Consider the following 18,362-nt stretch of genomic DNA (forward strand, 5'->3'; position numbering starts at 1 on the left):
GAGGCTAGGGTTAGGGTTATGGTTGTAGTTGAGGCTAGGGTTGGGGTTATGGTTGTAGTTGAGGCTAGGGTTACGGTTACGGTTGTAGTTGAGGCTAAGGTTGGGGTTATGGTTGTAGTTGAGACTAGGGTTAGGGTTATGGTTGTAGTTGAGTCTAGGGTTAGGGTTATGGTTGTAGTTGAGGCTAGGGTTGGGGTTATGGTTGTAGTTGAGGCTAGGGTTGGGGTTATGGTTGTAGTTGAGCCTAGGGTTATGGTTGTAGTTGAGGCTAGGGTTAGGGTTATGGTTGTAGTTGAGGCTAGGGTTAGGGTTATTGTTGTAGTTGAGGCTAGGGTTGGGGTTATGGTTGTAGTTGAGACTAGGGTTGGAGTTATGGTTGTAGTTGAGAATAGGGTTATGGTTGTAGTTGAGGCTAGGGTTATCGTTGTAGTTGAGGTTAGGGTTATGGTTGTAGTTGAGGCTAGGGTTGGGATTGTGGTTGTAGTTGAGTCCAGGGTTATGGTTGTAGTTGAGGCTAGTGTTGGGGTTATGGTTGTAGTTGAGGCTAGGGTTGGGGTTATGGTTGTAGTTGAGGCTAGGGTTAGGGTTATGGTTGTAGTTGAGGCTAGGGTTAGGGTTGTAGTTGAGGCTAGGGTTGGGTTTATGGTTGTAGTTGAGGCTAGGGTTGGGGTTATGGTTGTAGTTGAGGCTAGGGTTGGGTTTATGGTTGTAGTTGAGGCTAGGGTTATGGTTGTAGTTGAGCCTAGGGTTATGGTTGTAGTTGAGGCTAGGGTTGGGGTTATGGTTGTAGTTGAGCCTAGGGTTGAGATAATGGTTGTAGTTGAGGCTAGGGTTAGGGTTATGGTTATGGTTGAGGCTAGGGTTGGAGTTATGGTTGTAGTTGAGGCTAGGGTTATGGTTGTAGTTGAGACTAGGGTTAGGGTTATGGTTGTAGTTGAGGCTAGGGTTAGGGTTATGGTTGTAGTTGAGGCTAGGGTAATGTTGAACCAGGATGGGAATATGAAGCTAAGGTTAGGGTTATGGTTGTAGTTGAGGCTAGGGTTATGGTTGTAGTTGAGACTAGGGTTGGGGTTAGGGTTGTAGTTTAGGCTAGGGTTGGGGTTATGCTTGTAGTTAAGGCTAGGGTTGGGGTTATGGTTGTAGTTGAGACTAGGGTTGGGGTTATGGTTGTAGTTGAGACTAGGGTTGTGGTTATGGTTGTAGTTGAGACTAGGGTTAGGGTTATGGTTGTAGTTGAGGCTAGGGTTAGGGTTATGGTTGTAGTTGAGGCTAGGGTTGGGGTTATGGTTGTAGTTGAGGCTAGGGTTGGGGTTAGGGTTGTAGTTGAGGCTAGGGTTGGGGTTAGGGTTGTAGTTGAGGCTAGGGTTATGGTTGTAGTTGAGCCAAGGGTTATGGTTGTAGTTGAGGCTAGGGTTGGGGTTATGGTTGTAGTTGAGCCTAGGGTTGGGATAATGGTTGTAGTTGAGGCTAGGGTTAGGGTTATGGTTATGGTTGAGGCTAGGGTTGGGGTTATGGTTGTAGTTGAGGCTAGGGTTATGGTTGTAGTTGAGGCTAGGGTTGGGGTTATGGTTGTAGTTGAGGCTAGGGTTATGGTTGTAGTTGAGGCTAGGGTTGGGGTTATGGTTGTAGTTGAGGCTAGGGTTAGGGTTATGGTTGTAGTTGAGGCTAGGGTAATGTTGAACCAGGATGGGAATATGAAGCTAGGGTTAGGGTTATGGTTGTAGTTGAGGCTAGGGTTATGGTTGTAGTTTAGACTAGGGTTGGGGTTAGGGTTGTAGTTTAGGCTAGGGTTGGGGTTATGCTTGTAGTTGAGGCTAGAGTTGGGGTTATGGTTGTAGTTGAGACTAGGGTTGGGGTTATGGTTGTAGTTGAGACTAGGGTTGGGGTTATGGTTGTAGTTGAGACTAGGGTTAGGGTTATGGTTGTAGTTGAGGCTAGGGTTAGGGTTATGGTTGTAGTTGAGGCTAGGGTTGGGGTTATGGTTGTAGTTGAGGCTAGGGTTACGGTTACGGTTGTAGTTGAGGCTAAGGTTGGGGTTGTGGTTGTAGTTGAGGCTAGGGTTGGGGTTATGGTTGAAGTTGAGGCTAGGGTTAGGGTTTTGGTTGTAGTTGAGGCTAGGGTTGGGGTTATGGTTGTAGTTGAGGCTAGGGTTGGGGTTATGGTTGTAGTTGAGACTAGGGTTGGGTTATGGTTGTAGTTGAGGCTAGGGTTGGGGTTATGGTTGTAGTTGAGGCTAGGGTTAGGGTTATGGTTGTAGTTGAGTCTAGTGTTAGGGTTATGGTTGTAGTTGAGACTAGGGTTATGGTTGTAGTTGAGGCTAGGGTTGGGGTTATGGTTGTAGTTGAGACTAGGGTTGGGGTTATGGTTGTAGTTGAGTCTAGGGTTAGGGTTATGGTTGTAGTTGAGGCTAGGGTTATGGTTGTAGTTGAGGCTAGGGTTGGGGTTATGGTTGTAGTTGAGGCTAGGGTTGGGGTTATGGTTGTAGTTGAGGCTAGGGTAATGTTGAACCAGGATGGGAATATGAAGCTAGGGTTGGGGTTATGGTTGTAGTTGAGACTAGGGTTGGGGTTAGGGTTGTAGTTGAGGCTAGGGTTGGGGTTATGCTTGTAGTTGAGGCTAGAGTTGGGGTTATGGTTGTAGATGAGACTAGGGTTGGGGTTATGGTTGTAGTTGAGACTAGAGTTAGGGTTATGGTTGTAGTTGAGACTAGGGGTAGGGTTATGGTTGTAGTTGAGGCTAGGGTTAGGGTTATGGTTGTAGTTGAGGCTAGGGTTGGGGTTATGGTTGTAGTTGAGGCTATGGTTATGGTTACGGTTGTAGTTGAGGCTAGGGTTGGGGTTAAGGTTGTAGTTGAGGCTAGGGTTGGGGTTATGGTTGAAGTTGAGGCTAGGGTTAGGGTTTTGGTTGTAGTTGAGGCTAGGGTTGGGGTTATGGTTGTAGTTGAGGCTAGGGTTGGGGTTATGGTTGTAGTTGAGTCTAGTGTTAGGGTTATGGTTGTAGTTGAGGCTAGGGTTATGCTTGTAGTTGAGGCTAGGGTTGGGGTTATGGTTGTAGTTGAGACTAGGGTTGGGAATATGGTTGTAGTTGAGTCTAGGGTTAGGGTTATGGTTGTAGTTGAGGCTAGGGTTATGGTTGTAGTTGAGGCTAGGGTTATGGTTGTAGTTGAGGCTAGGGTTGGGGTTAGGGTTGTAGTTGAGGCTGGGGTTGGGGTTATGGTTGTAGTTGAGGCTAGGGTTGGGGTTATGGTTGTATTTGAGACTAGGGTTAGGGTTATGGTTGTAGTTGAGGCTAGGGTTAGGGTTATGGTTGTAGTTGAGTCTAGGGTTGGGGTTATGGTTGTAGTTGAGGCTAGGGTTGAGGTTATGGTTGTAGTTGAGACTAGGGTTATGGTTGTAGTTGAGGCTAGGGTTATGGTTGTAGTTGAGGCTAGGGTTAGGGTTATGGTTGTAGTTGAGGCTAGGGTTGGGGTTATGGTTGTAGTTGAGTCTAGGGTTAGGGTTATGGTTGTAGTTGAGGCTAGGGTTGGGGTTATGGTTGTAGTTGAGGCTAGGGTTGGGGTTATGGTTGTAGTTGAGGCTAGGGTTGGGGTTATGGTTGTAGTTGAGGCTAGGGTTAGGGTTATGGTTGTAGTTGAGGCTAGGGTTAGGGTTATGGTTGTAGTTGAGGCTAGGGTAATGTTGAACCAGGATGGAGATATGAAGCTAGGGTTAGGGTTAGGGTTAGTGTTAGAGCCCTGAAAAATGTGGATAAACACAGTAATGAGAAAGGCTTGTCCCTAAACCTAACCGTAACCCTAACTCCAACCCTAACCCTGTTCAGAGCTCTAACCTTAGCCCTAACCCTAACCTTGTTCAAGATTCTAACCCTGTTTAGCCCAAAGAAATGAAATTATTTCCTGATCCATGCTAAAAACCACAGGAATGCGGATAAGTATAGATTACTGCTGACATGTTTATTATACTGTTATACACCACATTACCAAAAGACACTGCACACCTGCTCGTCAAACATCTCATTCCAAAATCATGGGCATTAATATAGAGTTGGTCCCCCTTTGCTGCTATAACAGCCTCCACTCTTCTGGGAAGGCTTTCCACTAGATGTTGGAACATTGCTGCGGGGACATGCATCCATTCAGCCACAAGAGCATTAGTGAGTTCGGGCACTGATGTTGGGCGATTAGACATGGCTCGCAGTCGGCGTTCCAATTCATCCCAAAGGTGTTTGTGGTGTTGAGGTCATGGCTCTATGCAGGCCAGTCAAGTTCTTCCACACCGAACTCGACAAACCATTTCTGTATGGACCTCGCTTTGTGCACAAGGGCGTTGTCAAACTGAAACAGGAAAGGACCTTCCCCAAACTGTTGCCACAAAGTTGGAAGCACAGAATCGTCTAGAATGTCATTGTATGCTGTAGCGTTAAGATCTCCCTTCACTGGAACTAAGGGGCCTAGCCTGAACCATGAAAAACAGCCCCAAACCGTTATTCCTCCTCCACCAAACTTTGCAGTTGGCACTATGCATTGGGGCAGGTAGCGTTCTGCTGGCATCCACCAAACACAGATTGGTCTGTCGGACTGCGAGATGGTGAAGCAGGATTCATCACTCGCCAATGGCGGTGAACTTTACACCATTCCAGACGACACTTGGCATTGCACTTGTTGATCTTAGGCTTTTGTGCGCCTGCTCGGCCATGTAAACCCATTTCAGGGTCCCGTTGGTAGAGCATGGTGCTTGCAACGCCAGGGTTGAGGGATCTATTCCCACTGGGGACCAGTATGAAAAGGTAGTCACTCACTACTGTAAGTCACTCTGGATAAGAGCATCTGCTAAATTACTAAAATGTAAATAATGCTCCCGACGAACAGTTGTTGTGCTGACCTTGCTTCCAGAGGCAGTTTGGAACTTGGTAGTGAGTGTTGCAAACGAGGACAGATGACAGCACTTGGCAGTCATGTTCTGTGAGCTTGTGTGGTCTACCACTTTGCGCCTGAGCCGTTGTTGCTCCTAGACATTTCCACTTCACAGTAACAGCACTTACATTCGACCGGGTCAGCTCTAGCAGGGCAGAAATTTGACGATCTGACTTGCTAGAAAGGTGGCATCCTATGATGGTGCCACGTTGAAAGTCACTGAGCTCTTCACTAAGGCCATTCTATTGCCAATGTTTGTCTACGGAGATTGCATGGCAGTGTGCTCTATTCACCTGTTAGCAATGGGTGTGAAATAGCCGAATCCACTCATTTGAAGGGGTGTCCACATACTTTTATATATACTGCTCAAAAAAATAAAGGGAACACTTAAACAACACAATGTAACTCCAAGTCAATCACACTTCTGTGAAATCAAACTGTCCACTTAGGAAGCAACACTGATTGACAATAAATTTCACATGCTGTTGTGCAAATGGAATAGACAACAGGTGGAAATTATAGGCAATAAGCAAGACACCCCCAATAAAGGAGTGGTTCTGCAGGTGGAGACCGCAGACCACTTCTCAGTTCCTATGCTTCCTGGCTGATGTTTTGGTCACTTTTGAATGCTGGCGGTGCTTTCACTCTAGTGGTAGCATGAGACGGAGTCTACAACCCACACAAGTGGCTCAGATAGTGCAGCTTATCCAGGATGGCACATCAATGCGAGCTGTGGCAAGAAGGTTTGCTGTGTCTGTCAGCGTAGTGTCCAGAGCATGGAGGCGCTACCAGGAGACAGGCCAGTACATCAGGAGACGTGGAGGAGGCCGTAGGAGGGCAACAACCCAGCAGCAGGACCGCTACCTCCGCCTTTGTGCAAGGAGGAGCAGGAGAAGCACTGCCAGAGCCCTGCAAAATGACCTCCAGCAGGCCACAAATGTGCATGTGTCTGCTCAAACGGTCAGAAACAGACTCCATGAGGGTGGAATGAGGGCCCGACGTCCACAGGTGGGGGTTGTGCTTACAGCCCAACACCGTGCAGGACGTTCGGCATTTGCCAGAGAACACCAAGATTGGCAAATTTGCCACTGGCGCCCTGTGCTCTTCACAGATGAAAGCAGGTTCACACTGAGCACATGTGACAGACGTGACAGTCTGGAGACGCCGTGGAGAACGTTCTGCTGCCTGCAACATCCTCCAGCATGACCGGTTTGGCGGTGGGTCAGTCATGGTGTGGGGTGGCATTTCTTTGGGGGGCCGCACAGCCCTCCATGTGCTCGCCAGAGGTAGCCTGACTGCCATTAGGTACCGAGATGAGATCCTCAGTCCCCTTGTGAGACCATATGCTGGTGCGGTTGGCCCTGGGTTCCTCCTAATGCAAGACAATGCTAGACCTCATGTGGCTGGAGTGTGTCAGCAGTTCCTGCAAGAGGAAGGCATTGATTCTATGGACTGGCCCGCCCGTTCCCCAGACCTGAATCCAATTGAGCACATCTGGGACATCATGTCTCGCTCCATCCACCAACGCCACGTTGCACCACAGACTGTCCAGGAGTTGGTGGATGCTTTAGTCCAGGTCTGGGAGGAGATCCCTCAGGAGACCATCCGCCACCTCATCAGGAGCATGCCCAGGCGTTGTAGGGAGGTTATACAGGCACGTGGAGGCCACACACACTACTGAGCCTCATTTTTACTTGTTTTAAGGACATTACATCAAAGTTGGATCAGCTGTAGTGTGGTTTTCCACTTTAATTTTGAGTGTGACTCCAAATCCAGACCTCCATGGGTTGATAAATTGGATTTCCATTGATTATTTTTGTGTGATTTTGTTGTCAGCACATTCAACTATGTAAAGAAAAAAGTATTTAATAAGATTATTTATTTCATTCAGATCTAGGATGTGTTGTTTAAGTGTTCCCTTTATTTTTTTGAGCAGTGTATATAGTGTATGTTTTGCCCCCTGACCACGCAGTGAGTACTCCGTTTTCTTAAAACAGCTATTTAGGTCATGATAAACCTTGTAGTCTAATCTAGGGCTTGTTCTAACTTTTTGTAATTTCGTTTTTTCCTCCTACTTTGACGAGTCTATGATACCTGTGAGTCATTGGTATGGGGTGATCTTATTTGATGTAATTGAATAGGCTTCATCCATGGTTTCATATCTCAAGAACAATGACTGATGCTCAGTGTCTTGTTGTACTATAAAAGTGTCATGGCCGTCAAGCACACTCACTAAAAGAGGGAGGAGCCCAATCCTCAACACACAAACATACCAGTGGATTCTGAGATGTGAATGTCAGACAAAATACTGCAGTTCCACACTATCAGTTATGACTGGAATGAACATCGGCAAATGTCTCTGTCTGTCTGTCTGTCTGTCTGTCTGTCTGTCTGTCTGTCTGTCTGTCTGTCTGTCTGTCTGTCTGTCTGTCTGTCTGTCTGTCTGTCTGTCTGTCTGTCTGTCTGTCTGTCTGTCTGTCTGTCTGTCTGTCTGTCTGTCTGCCTGCCTGCCTGCCTGCCTGCCTGCCTGCCTGCCTGCCTGCCTGCCTGCCTGCCTGCCTGCCTGCCTGCCTGCCTGCCTGCCTGCCTGCCTGCCTGCCTGCCTGCCTGCCAGCCATGGCTCTTTCATGTACTATGATGTACACATAACCTCTTCAACTTTATCGGAATCCATTACCACTTATCTCAATGATTATTACATTTGTAAATCAGGTTAACAAGTAGTGATAAGTTAAGTCAAAGATAATGCATTCCTGAAAGTATAACTACATAAATCCAATGTAAAGGCAGAGGGCAGGATGATAAAGATCTGTAAAAAAACGATTTGATGTTTAGAAAGGTGTGTGCGCGCAAGCGTGTGTGTCTGTGTGTCGGCAGACAGCCTGGCTTGTTTACCTCTGCCATACAGGGCGTGGGCGCTGAGCTGTACACACAGGGGTTAGAAATACTAAGGAGGTTCCCTGGTTGAGATGCCTCTGTCTGTTGGGTGACAGACACACCTGTGTTTACCGTTGAGTCCCTGCTGTGCGTGTGCATGCGTTCGTGCGTGTGCGTGCGTGTGTGTGTGTGTGTGCGTTCATGCGTGTGCATGCGTGTGTGTGTGTGCATGTGTTCGTGCGTGTGCATGCGTGTGTGTGTGTGTGTGTGTGTGTGCGTCCATGCGTGTGCATGCGTGTGTGTGTGTGCTTGTGTTCGTGCGTGTGAATGCGTGTGTACTAAAAGTCCTCCCTCCCACTCCTGGATCATTGAGCCGGGCCAGCTGCTTTAATGAGTGGCTTCTGCAGGTATACCATGACAGACAGACAAACATGTTATTATACACTAGAGGTCTGTCATTGGGATGGGGCCATATTATAATAATAATAATACATTTTATTTTAAGCGCAAAACCCAAAGTCACATAAGTATATCAAAGAATAAGGACAGACTAATCAGGAAGTGAACTAGAGGGAGGATAAACGCTAAGACGACAAATAATCCAGATAAGCCTGTGTGAAGAGGTGTATCTTTAGTGTGGACTTGAATTTGTGTATTCAGTATTGGAGGCCTGGTGGACAAAAGAAAGGCTGAAACTCAGTGACACTGCTTCACCCATTTAAATGTCCTCACTGACTGACTTTAGTCCCGCACATATAATTACTACAGCAGTATATCTCTACAGTCACGAATGTATATAACATGTTTCAAGTTTCAAGTTTTATTAGGCGTATGTACGGGATACGCATGGTATACATCGTCCAATGAAATGCTTACCTGCAGGTTCCTTCTCGACAATGCAACAACAATAAGAAGTAATAAAATATAAGAATAGGAACATAAAGTAAATGGCTCAGTAGAATAGACATTTTAACATGGCCCTCTCTGTTGTTTGTTAAATGTCCACACTATAGTCAACCATCTATAACCTAAAACATGTACCTTTGTTTGCTGTGTGTTGTATAAATAGATGGACCAGATGAGCCATAAGATGGAGGCGGTGCTGAAGATCTTGGTGGACCAGTACAAACCCAAGGCAGAGCTGCTCCAGAGGGCCCCTGCCCCTCCACTCCCAGCCCCCTACAGCTCTCGCATCAGCATCATGAGGCGTCAGAACATGGGCGTCAGCTTGGATGAGGGACGGTGATGTCACAGTGGGCAGACAGGCGCCAGGGATGGAACCACCAGGGACTAGTAGGACCAACCGTGAGATATCAGTTGCAATGTGAAGATAAATCATTTTTAAATTCATTGTCAGCTGCTTGACCAGGAGGGCACAGACTCCAATAAAGAAAAGGGAGCACTCTTCTTACCTTATTAAAAAGATGGTGTCGTTTGGCTACTTCTAGTGCCCTCTGTTTTATAACCCCCAAAACCTTTACATCACTGTCTTTGACCGCTGACCTTAGAGAGAGAACTTGAACAACTCAGCTCCTGCTTCTGTTCTCCTCTGCTGAAGAGGCGTGCTTGTCTGAAAGTGAGGGTTATAGAGAACTATGAGGGGACATGACAGCAGTATACTGACAGCTAGAGATGCACAGTGATGCCGTCCATCCTCCCTCCCCCCCCCATCATGGTGAATGGGCATACGGGGTCCTCCTCCTCTTCAGAATGTTCTTCTCTTTCTCCCTCTTTAATATCAGCACTATGAAAACATACTACACTCTTAGAAAAAAAGGTGCTATGTAGAGCCTTAAAGGGTTCTTTGACTGTGCCCATAGGAGAACCCTTTGAATAACCCTTTTGGTTCCAGGTAGAACCAAAAAGGGTTCTCCTATGAGGACAGCCGAAGAACGCTTTTGAAACCTTTTTTTCTAAGAGTGTACTGAAACTTCCACAGCATACATTGTAGCAAAAGCATACGTCAACTCCTTTTTGTTTTATACGATTAGCCTGACACTTTCACTGCTCAGCACATTATCACGTAAGATATGAGAATGTATTCAACTGTATTCATTCAGCGAGGCACATCCAAGCACTAAAATATTATTTCCAAGCAAACCATCACACTAATGATATTATTTGGAGATTTTGCAGTCAAAGTGCTAAAGCACTTGCTTAAAGGGTACAGCACAGAGAATGAGGAGACCAGCAGAGATCAAACCCTGATCTTGGCACCATTCAAACCAAAATACAGCATCACTATTTCTATATAGCCACCAATTCATCTCACCTTACTGTATTTAGTATGTTTGTTAGTAGTAATCGAGTGACATAGAGAAGGATCAGGAGACTGACTATATGGTGACTTTGCCCAGGGTCTGCCTCTGTTAGTGGCTGGGCCTAGGCTGCTGGAGCAGAGTATAGTGGTGAAACAGCTCTGCAGGAACTAATCTGCCGCTGATTTACGGCTATGGTTAAGCTAATAAAAATAGCAGAACAGTCGTGACAAGGCAGAACGCAGTATTACAGAAATACAGTGAGGGAAAGAACAGTACGGAGAGTTATGGTACGAAGTTAAAGTTGACTCAACACCCCGTGCCAAGATTTTCACTAGGATATTCCAATGAACCACTTCACCCCACCACCCATCCTTCTCAATGCTAAAACACTTCCATTTTCCCTCTTTGGACTTAAACTGCAGTGTGCAATTTGTAATTAATTTGCCCCATTAGAGCGCTGATTATTTATCTGTCTATTGCTAATTAAGTGCTGAATTCCTGGTAAGGGGAGATGACTAATGAAAAGAACACTGGAAAATGTGTACAATTTAAACAGTAGGTTTTGAACAGCTCACTCCATAATTCAGTGTGAAGGGTCTGAAATATCAAGCTACCTCTAAGAGAGAGAGACGTACCAAGCTTCGGCTTCAGCTTTGACATTAAAGCCCTTTAAAGCGTTGAATATAATTAATGTCTCTCTTTTTGTTCTCACTCCATGTATTTGTCGTACGGCCAGGACCCAGCTGGGTTTAGCCAGTTGAAAATAGAAAACAATAACTAAGCTATGTGTGCAATCCCTTCCATAATTATAGTGTGCACATTCCTCGAAAGATGGCAACACAAAGGAGGGGTGAAACGAGAGAGAGAGGGGAGGAAGAGAAAAACACTGAACTACAAGTATATATACTGATCAAAAATATAAACGCAACATGCAACAATTTCAACGATTTTACTGAGTTACAGTTCATATAAGAAAATCTGTCAATTTAAATAAATAAATCAGGCCCCAATTTATGGATTTCACATGATTGGGCAGGGGCGCAGTCATGGGGGGGGCTGATAGGGAATAGGCCCACCCACTTGGGAGCCAGACCTACCCTCTGAGGAGCCAGACCCAGCCAATCAGAATGAGTTTTCTCCACAAAAGGGCTGTGTTACAGACAGAAATACTTATCAGTTCCATCAGCTGTCCGCGTGGCTGGTCTCAGACGGTCCCGCAGGTGAAGAAGCTGGATGTGGAGGTCCTGGACTGACATGGTTACACGTGGTCTGCGGCTGTGAGGCCGGTTGGACGTACAGCCAAATTCTCAAAAAACAACATTGGATTCGGCTTATGGTAGATAAATTAACATTAAATTCTCTGGCAACAGTTCTGGTGGACACTCCTACAGTCAGCATGCCAATTGCACACTCCCTCAAAACTTGTGTTGTGTGACAAAACTGCACATTTTAGTGGCCTTTTATTGTCCCCAGCACAAGGTGCACCTGTGTAATCATGCCGTTTAATCAGCTTCTTGATATGCCACACCTGTCCAGGTGGCTGGTCTCAGACAATCCCACAGGTGAAGAAGCTGATTATCTTGGCAAAGGAGAAATGCTCGCTAACAGAGATGTAAACAAATTTGTGCACAACATTTTAGAGAAATGAGCTTTTTGTGCATATTGAACATTTCTGGGATCTTTTATTTCAGCTCATGAAACATGAGACCAACACTGTTGCGTTTATATTTTTGTTCAGTATGTTTTATTATTTTGCCGTGGTTGAAGATTTGGAATATGTATTTTATATAACAGGCTGCTTTTTAAAGCCAGTTTCTTTGAGATAACTGCTCCACATACTGGCTGTCTGACCATTCTCCTGTACAGTTTTATAAGAGTTGTAAATAGCAACATTGACTTATATTTATTATCATGTGGAACGAACGATCAACCTGGGAATACTCCTGGTCTGCAGAGTGATGATGAGAAATAAAGAGAAGTGTTGTAAAATGGATTGGAATGACTGTAAATTATATTCACAACCCTCTGTAAATCTGGTGTAAATAAAAATCCATTTCATTTCATTTTCTGGGCTCTCCTTGGGCTCAGTGTGTCTTGATTACCAGTTAGTCTATCATTTCCTTTCCTTGGATTCAACTCTTCTCTCTTGGCTGTCTGTTCGATTTGCAGGCCACATCAGGTCAAGGTAAGCCATATCCTCTCAATCCCACAACGTTTAGAATTCTTCAATTCATTATGTTTTTACACTGCAATCAGGGGACAGAGAAAAATAAAGATTTTTATTTTTTTGCCGTGCATACTTTGAACTTCAATATTCCATAACCATTGAGGAGCGAGGGGGGCGTGTGGGAGAAAGACAGAGAATGAGAGAGAGATAGCGAGAGAGAGAGACAGAGAGTAAGAAAGAGAATACGTCTCAAATTACCACTCAATTATATTTCCCTTCAAAGGCCAAGAAATACTGGGGATGTCCCAAAAACAGCACGGCCAGAGCGGGGAGAGAGAGGTCTCTAGGGAGGGGTGGATGGAGGGAAGAAGGGCAGGAGAAGGCGGACTGGGAGGGGGTGGAGGGAGTAGAGGAGCAGCCCAGAGCCATTTTCAATTACCCATAGAGCCTTGTCTCCACAGCCCAGCTATAGTGTTTTGCTGCCTTTGTCCTCCCCTGGTTTATATCACGGTCTCCCCCTGGTCTAGTTGCTGTTTACTGAGCCAGCTCAGCTCTATACCACTGAGACCCTGCTACTTCACTTTCATCTCTGACTCCCCACTTCAAACGAGGGTTTGATGTCAGAAGAACACAAGAGCAAGAACACAAGCTAAAAGGGAACATCAAGAGAGAGCCAGGAAGAAAGTTGAATAGAATGTAGCTCTGTGTGGTCAGTGAGACATGCTAGTCAATACCCTCATATATACCCTATACCTCCATATATACCTTATACCCCATATACTGTATACCCTATACCCTCATATACACCCTATACACTCATATACCCCCTATACCCCCACATATACCATATACCCTCATATATACCCTATACCCTCATATACACCCTATACACTCATATACCCCCATACCCCCATATATACCCTATACCCTCATATATACCCTATACCCCCATATACACCCTATACACTCATATACCCCCATACCCCCATATATACCCTATACCCTCATATATACCATATACCCCCATATACACTACCAGTCAAAAGTTTTAGAACACCTACTCATTCAAGGGTTTTTCTTGCCGACCTTCAATGCTGTAGAAATGTTTTGGTACCCTTCCCCAGATCTGTGCTCGACACAATCCTGTTTCGGAGGTCTACAGAAAATTCCGACCTCATGGCTTGGTTTTTTCTCTGACATGCACTGCCAACTGTAGGACCTTATATAGACAGGTGTGTGCCTTTCCAAATCATGTCCAATCAATTGAATTTACCACAAGTGGACTCCAATCAATGAACCTGAGCTCAGTTACAAGTCTCATAGCAAAGGGTCTGAATACTTATGTAAATAAGGTATTTCTGTTTTTTATTTGAAATAAATTTGCAAAAATACGAAAAACCTGTTTTTGCTTTGTCATTATAGGGTATTGTGTGTAGATTACTAAGATGTATTTTTATTGAATTTGTTTTAGAATAAGGCTGTAACGTAACAAAATGTGGAAAACGTCAAGGGGTCTGAATTCTTTCTGAAGGCACTGTATATACACTATACCCTCATATATACCCTCATATACACTTTGGGGTCACTTAGAAATGTCCTTGTTTTTGAGAGGATAGCACATTTTTTGTCTATTAAAATAACATCAAATTTAACAACCAGAATATAAAGAGGAGGGGGAGGTCCCAGTGCACAACTGAGCGAGAGGACAAGTACATTAGAGTGTCTAGTTTGAGAAACATCTTAATCTTTTCTATTTATTGGCCAGTCTGAGATATGGCTTTTTCTTTGCAACTCTGCCAAAAAGCCCAGCATCCCATAGTCGCCTCTTCACTGTTGACGTTGAGACTGGTGTTTTGCGGGTGCTATTTAATGAAGCTGCCAATTGAAGACTTGTGAGGCATCTTTCTCAAACTAGACACTCTAATGTACTTGTCATTTTGCTCAGTTGTGCACCGGGGCCTCCCACTCCTCTTTCTATTCTGGTTAGAGCCAGTTTACTCTGTTCTGTAAAGGGAGTAGTACACAGCGTTGTACGAGATCTTCAGTTTCTTGGCAATTTCTTGCATGGAATAGCCTTCATTTCTCAGAACAAGAATAAACTGATGAGTTTCAGAATAAAGATATTTGTTTCTGGCCATTTTGAGCCTGTAATCGAACCCACAAATTCTGATGCTCCAGATACTCAACTAGTCTAAAGAAGGCCAGTTCTATTGCTTCTGTAATCAGAACAACAGTTTTCAGCTGTGGTAACATAATTGCAAAAGGGTTTTCTAATGATCACTTAGCTTTTTAAAATGATAAACTTGGATTAGCTAACACAACGTGCCATTGGAACACAGGAGTAATGGTTGCTGATAATTTACATTTACATTTACATTTAAGTCATTTAGCAGACGCTCTTATCCAGAGCGACTTACAAATTGGTGCATTCACCTATAATATCCAGTAGAACAACCACTTTACAATAGTGCATCTAAATCTTTTAAAGGGGGGGGGGGGGTTAGAAGGATTACTTAATAATGGGCCTCTGTACGCCTACATAGATATTCCGTTAAAAATCAGCCGTTAACAATGTCTACACTGTATTTCTGATCAATTTGATGTTATTTTAATGGAAGAAAAAAAGTTATTTCAAAAACAAGGACGTTTCTAAGTGACCCTAAACTTTTGAACGGTAGTGTATACCCTATAACCCACATATACCCTTTACCCCCTAGCCTGTAAAAAATCTCTTTCGTATCGTCTGCTATCCCCAAAGATTGGAAAGCTGCCGCGGTCATCCCCTCTTCAAAGGGGGAGACACTCTAGACCCAAACGGTTACAGACCTATATCTATCCTACCCTGCCTTTCTAAGGTATTTGAAAGCCAAGTTAACAAACAGATCACCGACCATATCGAATCCCACCGTACCTTCTCCGAATGCAATCTGGTTTCCGAGCTGGTCATGGGTGCACCTCAGTCACGCTCAAGGTCCTAAATGATATCATAACCGCCATCGATAAAAGACAGTACTGTGCAGCCATATTCATCAACCTGGCCAAGGCTTTCGACTCTGTCAATCACCGCATTCTTATCGGTAGACTCAACAGCCTTGGTTTCTCAAATGACTGCCTCACCTGGTTCACCAACTACTTCTCAGTCAGAGTTCAGTGCGTCAAATCGGAGGGCCTCTTGTCCGGACCTCTGGCAGTCTCTATGGGGGTGCCACAGGGTTCAGTTCTTGAGCTGACTTTTTTCTCTGTATACATGAATGATGTCACTCTTGCTGCTGGTGATTCTTTGATCCACCTCTACGCAGACGACACCATTCTGTATACTTCTGGCCCTTCTTTGGACACTGTGTTAACAAACCTCCAGACGAGCTTCAATGCCATTCAACTCTCCTTCCGTGGCCTCCAACTGCTCTTAAATGCAAGTAAAACTAAATGCATGCTCTTCAACCTATTGCTACCCGCACCTGCCCGCCCGTCTAGCATCACTACTCTGGACGGTTCTGACTTAGAATATGTGGACAACTACAAATACCTAGGTGTCTGGTTAGACTGTAAACTCTCCTTCCAGACTCACATTAAGCATCTCCAATCCCAAATTAAATCTTGAATCGGCTTCCTATTTCGCAACAAAGCATCCTTCCCTCATGCTGCCAAACATACCCTCGTAAAACTGACTATCCTACCGATCCTTGACTTCGGCGATGCCATTTACAAAATAGCATCCAACACTCTGCTCAGCAAATTGGATGTAGTCTATCACAGTGCCATCCGTTTTGTCACCATACTACCCACCCCTGCGACCTGTAGGCTCTCGTTGGCTGGCCTTCGCTTCATATTTGTCGCCAAACCCACTGGCTCCAGGTCATCTATAAGTCTTTGCTAGATAAAGCCCCGCCTTATCTCAGCTCACTGGTCACCATAGCAGCACCCAGCCGTAGCACGTGCTCCAGCAGGTATATTTCACTGGTCACCCCCAAAGCCAACTCTTCTTTGGCTGCCTTTCCTTCCAGTTCTCTGCTGCCAATGACTGGAACAAATTGCAAAAATCACTGAAGCTGGAGACTCATATCTCCCTCACTAACTTTAAGCATCAGCTGTCAGAGCAGCTTACAGATCATTGCACCTGTACATAGCCCATCTGTAAATAGCCTTCCCAACTACCTCATCCCCATATTGTTTTTTTCCTTCTCCTTTGCACCCCAGTATCTCTACTTGTACATTCATCTTCTGCACATCTATCACTCCAGTGTTTAATTGCTAAATTGTAGTTATTTCACCACTATGGCCTATTTATTGCCTTACCTCCCTAATCTTACTTCATTTGCACACACTGTATATAGACTTTTCTATTGTGTTATTGACTGTACGTTTGTTTATTCCATGTGTTGTTTGTGTCGCACTGCTTTGCTTTATCTTGGCCAGGTCGCAGTTGTAAATTAGAACTTGTTCTCAACTGGTCTACCTGGTTAAATAAAGATGAAATAAATTCAAATATATACCCTATACCCCATATATACCCTTTACCCTCATATATACCCTATACCCCATATATACCCTTTACCCTCATATATACCCTATACCCTCATATATACCCTGTTCCCCATATATACCCTTTACCCTAATATATACCCTATACCCTCATATATACCCTACTCCCCATATATACCCTACACCCTCATATATACCCTTTACCCCCATATATACCTTTTCCCTCATATATACCCTATACCCTATGTATACCATATACCCCATATATACCCTTTACCCTCGTATGTACCCTATACCCTCATATATACTCTATACTCTCATATATACCCTATACCCCATGTTCACGATGGAATGTTACAGAATCTGAGAAAGCTACTGTGTATCTATACCAATTGGTTATCACGTGAAGTATACTGTGGAGATTCACCACTCCCAGCTACCAAGTAGACTTTGGGTTCATTTAATTTTTTTATTTTTGTTTATTTCACCTTTTTTTAACCAGGTAGACAAGTTGAGAACAAGTTCTCATTTACAATTGCGACCTGGCCAAGATAAAGCAAAGCAGTTCGACAACATACAACAACACAGAGTTACACATGGAGTAAACAACATACAGTCAATAATACAGTAGAAAAACAAATAAGACTATATACAATGTGAGCAAATGATGTGAGATAAGGGAGGTAAAAGCAAAAAAATGCCATGGTGGCAAAGTAAATAAAGTATAGCAAGAAAAACACTGGAATGGTAGATTTGTAGTTTGAAGAAAGTTCAAAGTTCAAATATAAATAATATGGTGCAAAGGAGCAAAATAAATAAAATAAATAAATACAGTAGGGGAAGAGGTAGTAGATTGGGCTAAATTATAGATGGGCTATGTACAGGTGCAGTGATCTGTGAGCTGCTCTGACAGCTGGTGCTTAAAGCTAGTGAGGGAGATAAGTGTTTCCAATTTCAGAGATTTTTGTAGTTCGTTCCAGTCGTTGGCAGCAGAGAACTGGAAGGAGAGACGACCAAAGGAGGAGTTGGCTTTAGGGGTGACCAGAGAGATATACCTGCTGGAGCGCGTGCTACAGGTGGGTGCTGCTATGGTGACCAGTGAGCGGAGATAAGGGGGGACTTTACCTAGCAGGGTCTTGTAGATGACCTGGAGCCAATGTGTTTGGCGACGATTATGAAGTGAAGGCCAGCCAACGAGAGCATACAGATCGCAGTGGTGGGTTGTATATGGGGCTTTGGTGACAAAACGGATGGCACTGTGATAGACTGCATCCAGCTTGTTGAGTAGGGTATTGGAGGCTATTTTGTAAATGACATCGCCGAAGTCGAGGATTGGTAGGATGGTCAGTTTTACGAGGGTATGTTTGGCAGCATGAGTGAAGGATGCTTTGTTGCGAAATAGGAAGCCAATTCTAGATTTCACTTTGGATTGGAGATGATTGATGTGAGTCTGGAAGGAGAGTTTACAGTCTAACCAGACACCTAGGTATTTGTAGTTGTCCACAAATTCTAAGTTAGAACCGTCCAGAGAAGTTATGCTGGATGGGCGGGCAGGTGCAGGCAGCGATCGGTTGAAGAGCATGCATTTAGTTTTACTTGTGTTTAGGAGCAGTTGGAGGCCACGGAAGGAGAGTTGAATGGCATTGAAGCTCGTCTGGAGGGT

General features: G+C 44.6%; 1 protein-coding gene across 1 annotated transcript in view; it reads left to right on the top strand.

The window, feature by feature from the left end:
• Positions 1-9,228, top strand: part of LOC115192668 (potassium voltage-gated channel subfamily KQT member 1-like) — a 219,412-nt gene extending 210,184 nt beyond the window's left edge. The window contains exon 6 of the mRNA XM_029751425.1: positions 8,859-9,228. Within this exon, the coding sequence (XP_029607285.1) occupies positions 8,859-9,035 (177 nt within the window). The 3' untranslated portion in view covers positions 9,036-9,228. The remainder of the gene's footprint in view (positions 1-8,858) is intronic.
• Positions 9,229-18,362: the final 9,134 nt, after the last annotated feature.

This window comes from Salmo trutta, chromosome 4, assembly GCF_901001165.1.
Source record: "Salmo trutta chromosome 4, fSalTru1.1, whole genome shotgun sequence".
NCBI classification, from domain to species: domain Eukaryota; kingdom Metazoa; phylum Chordata; class Actinopteri; order Salmoniformes; family Salmonidae; genus Salmo; species Salmo trutta.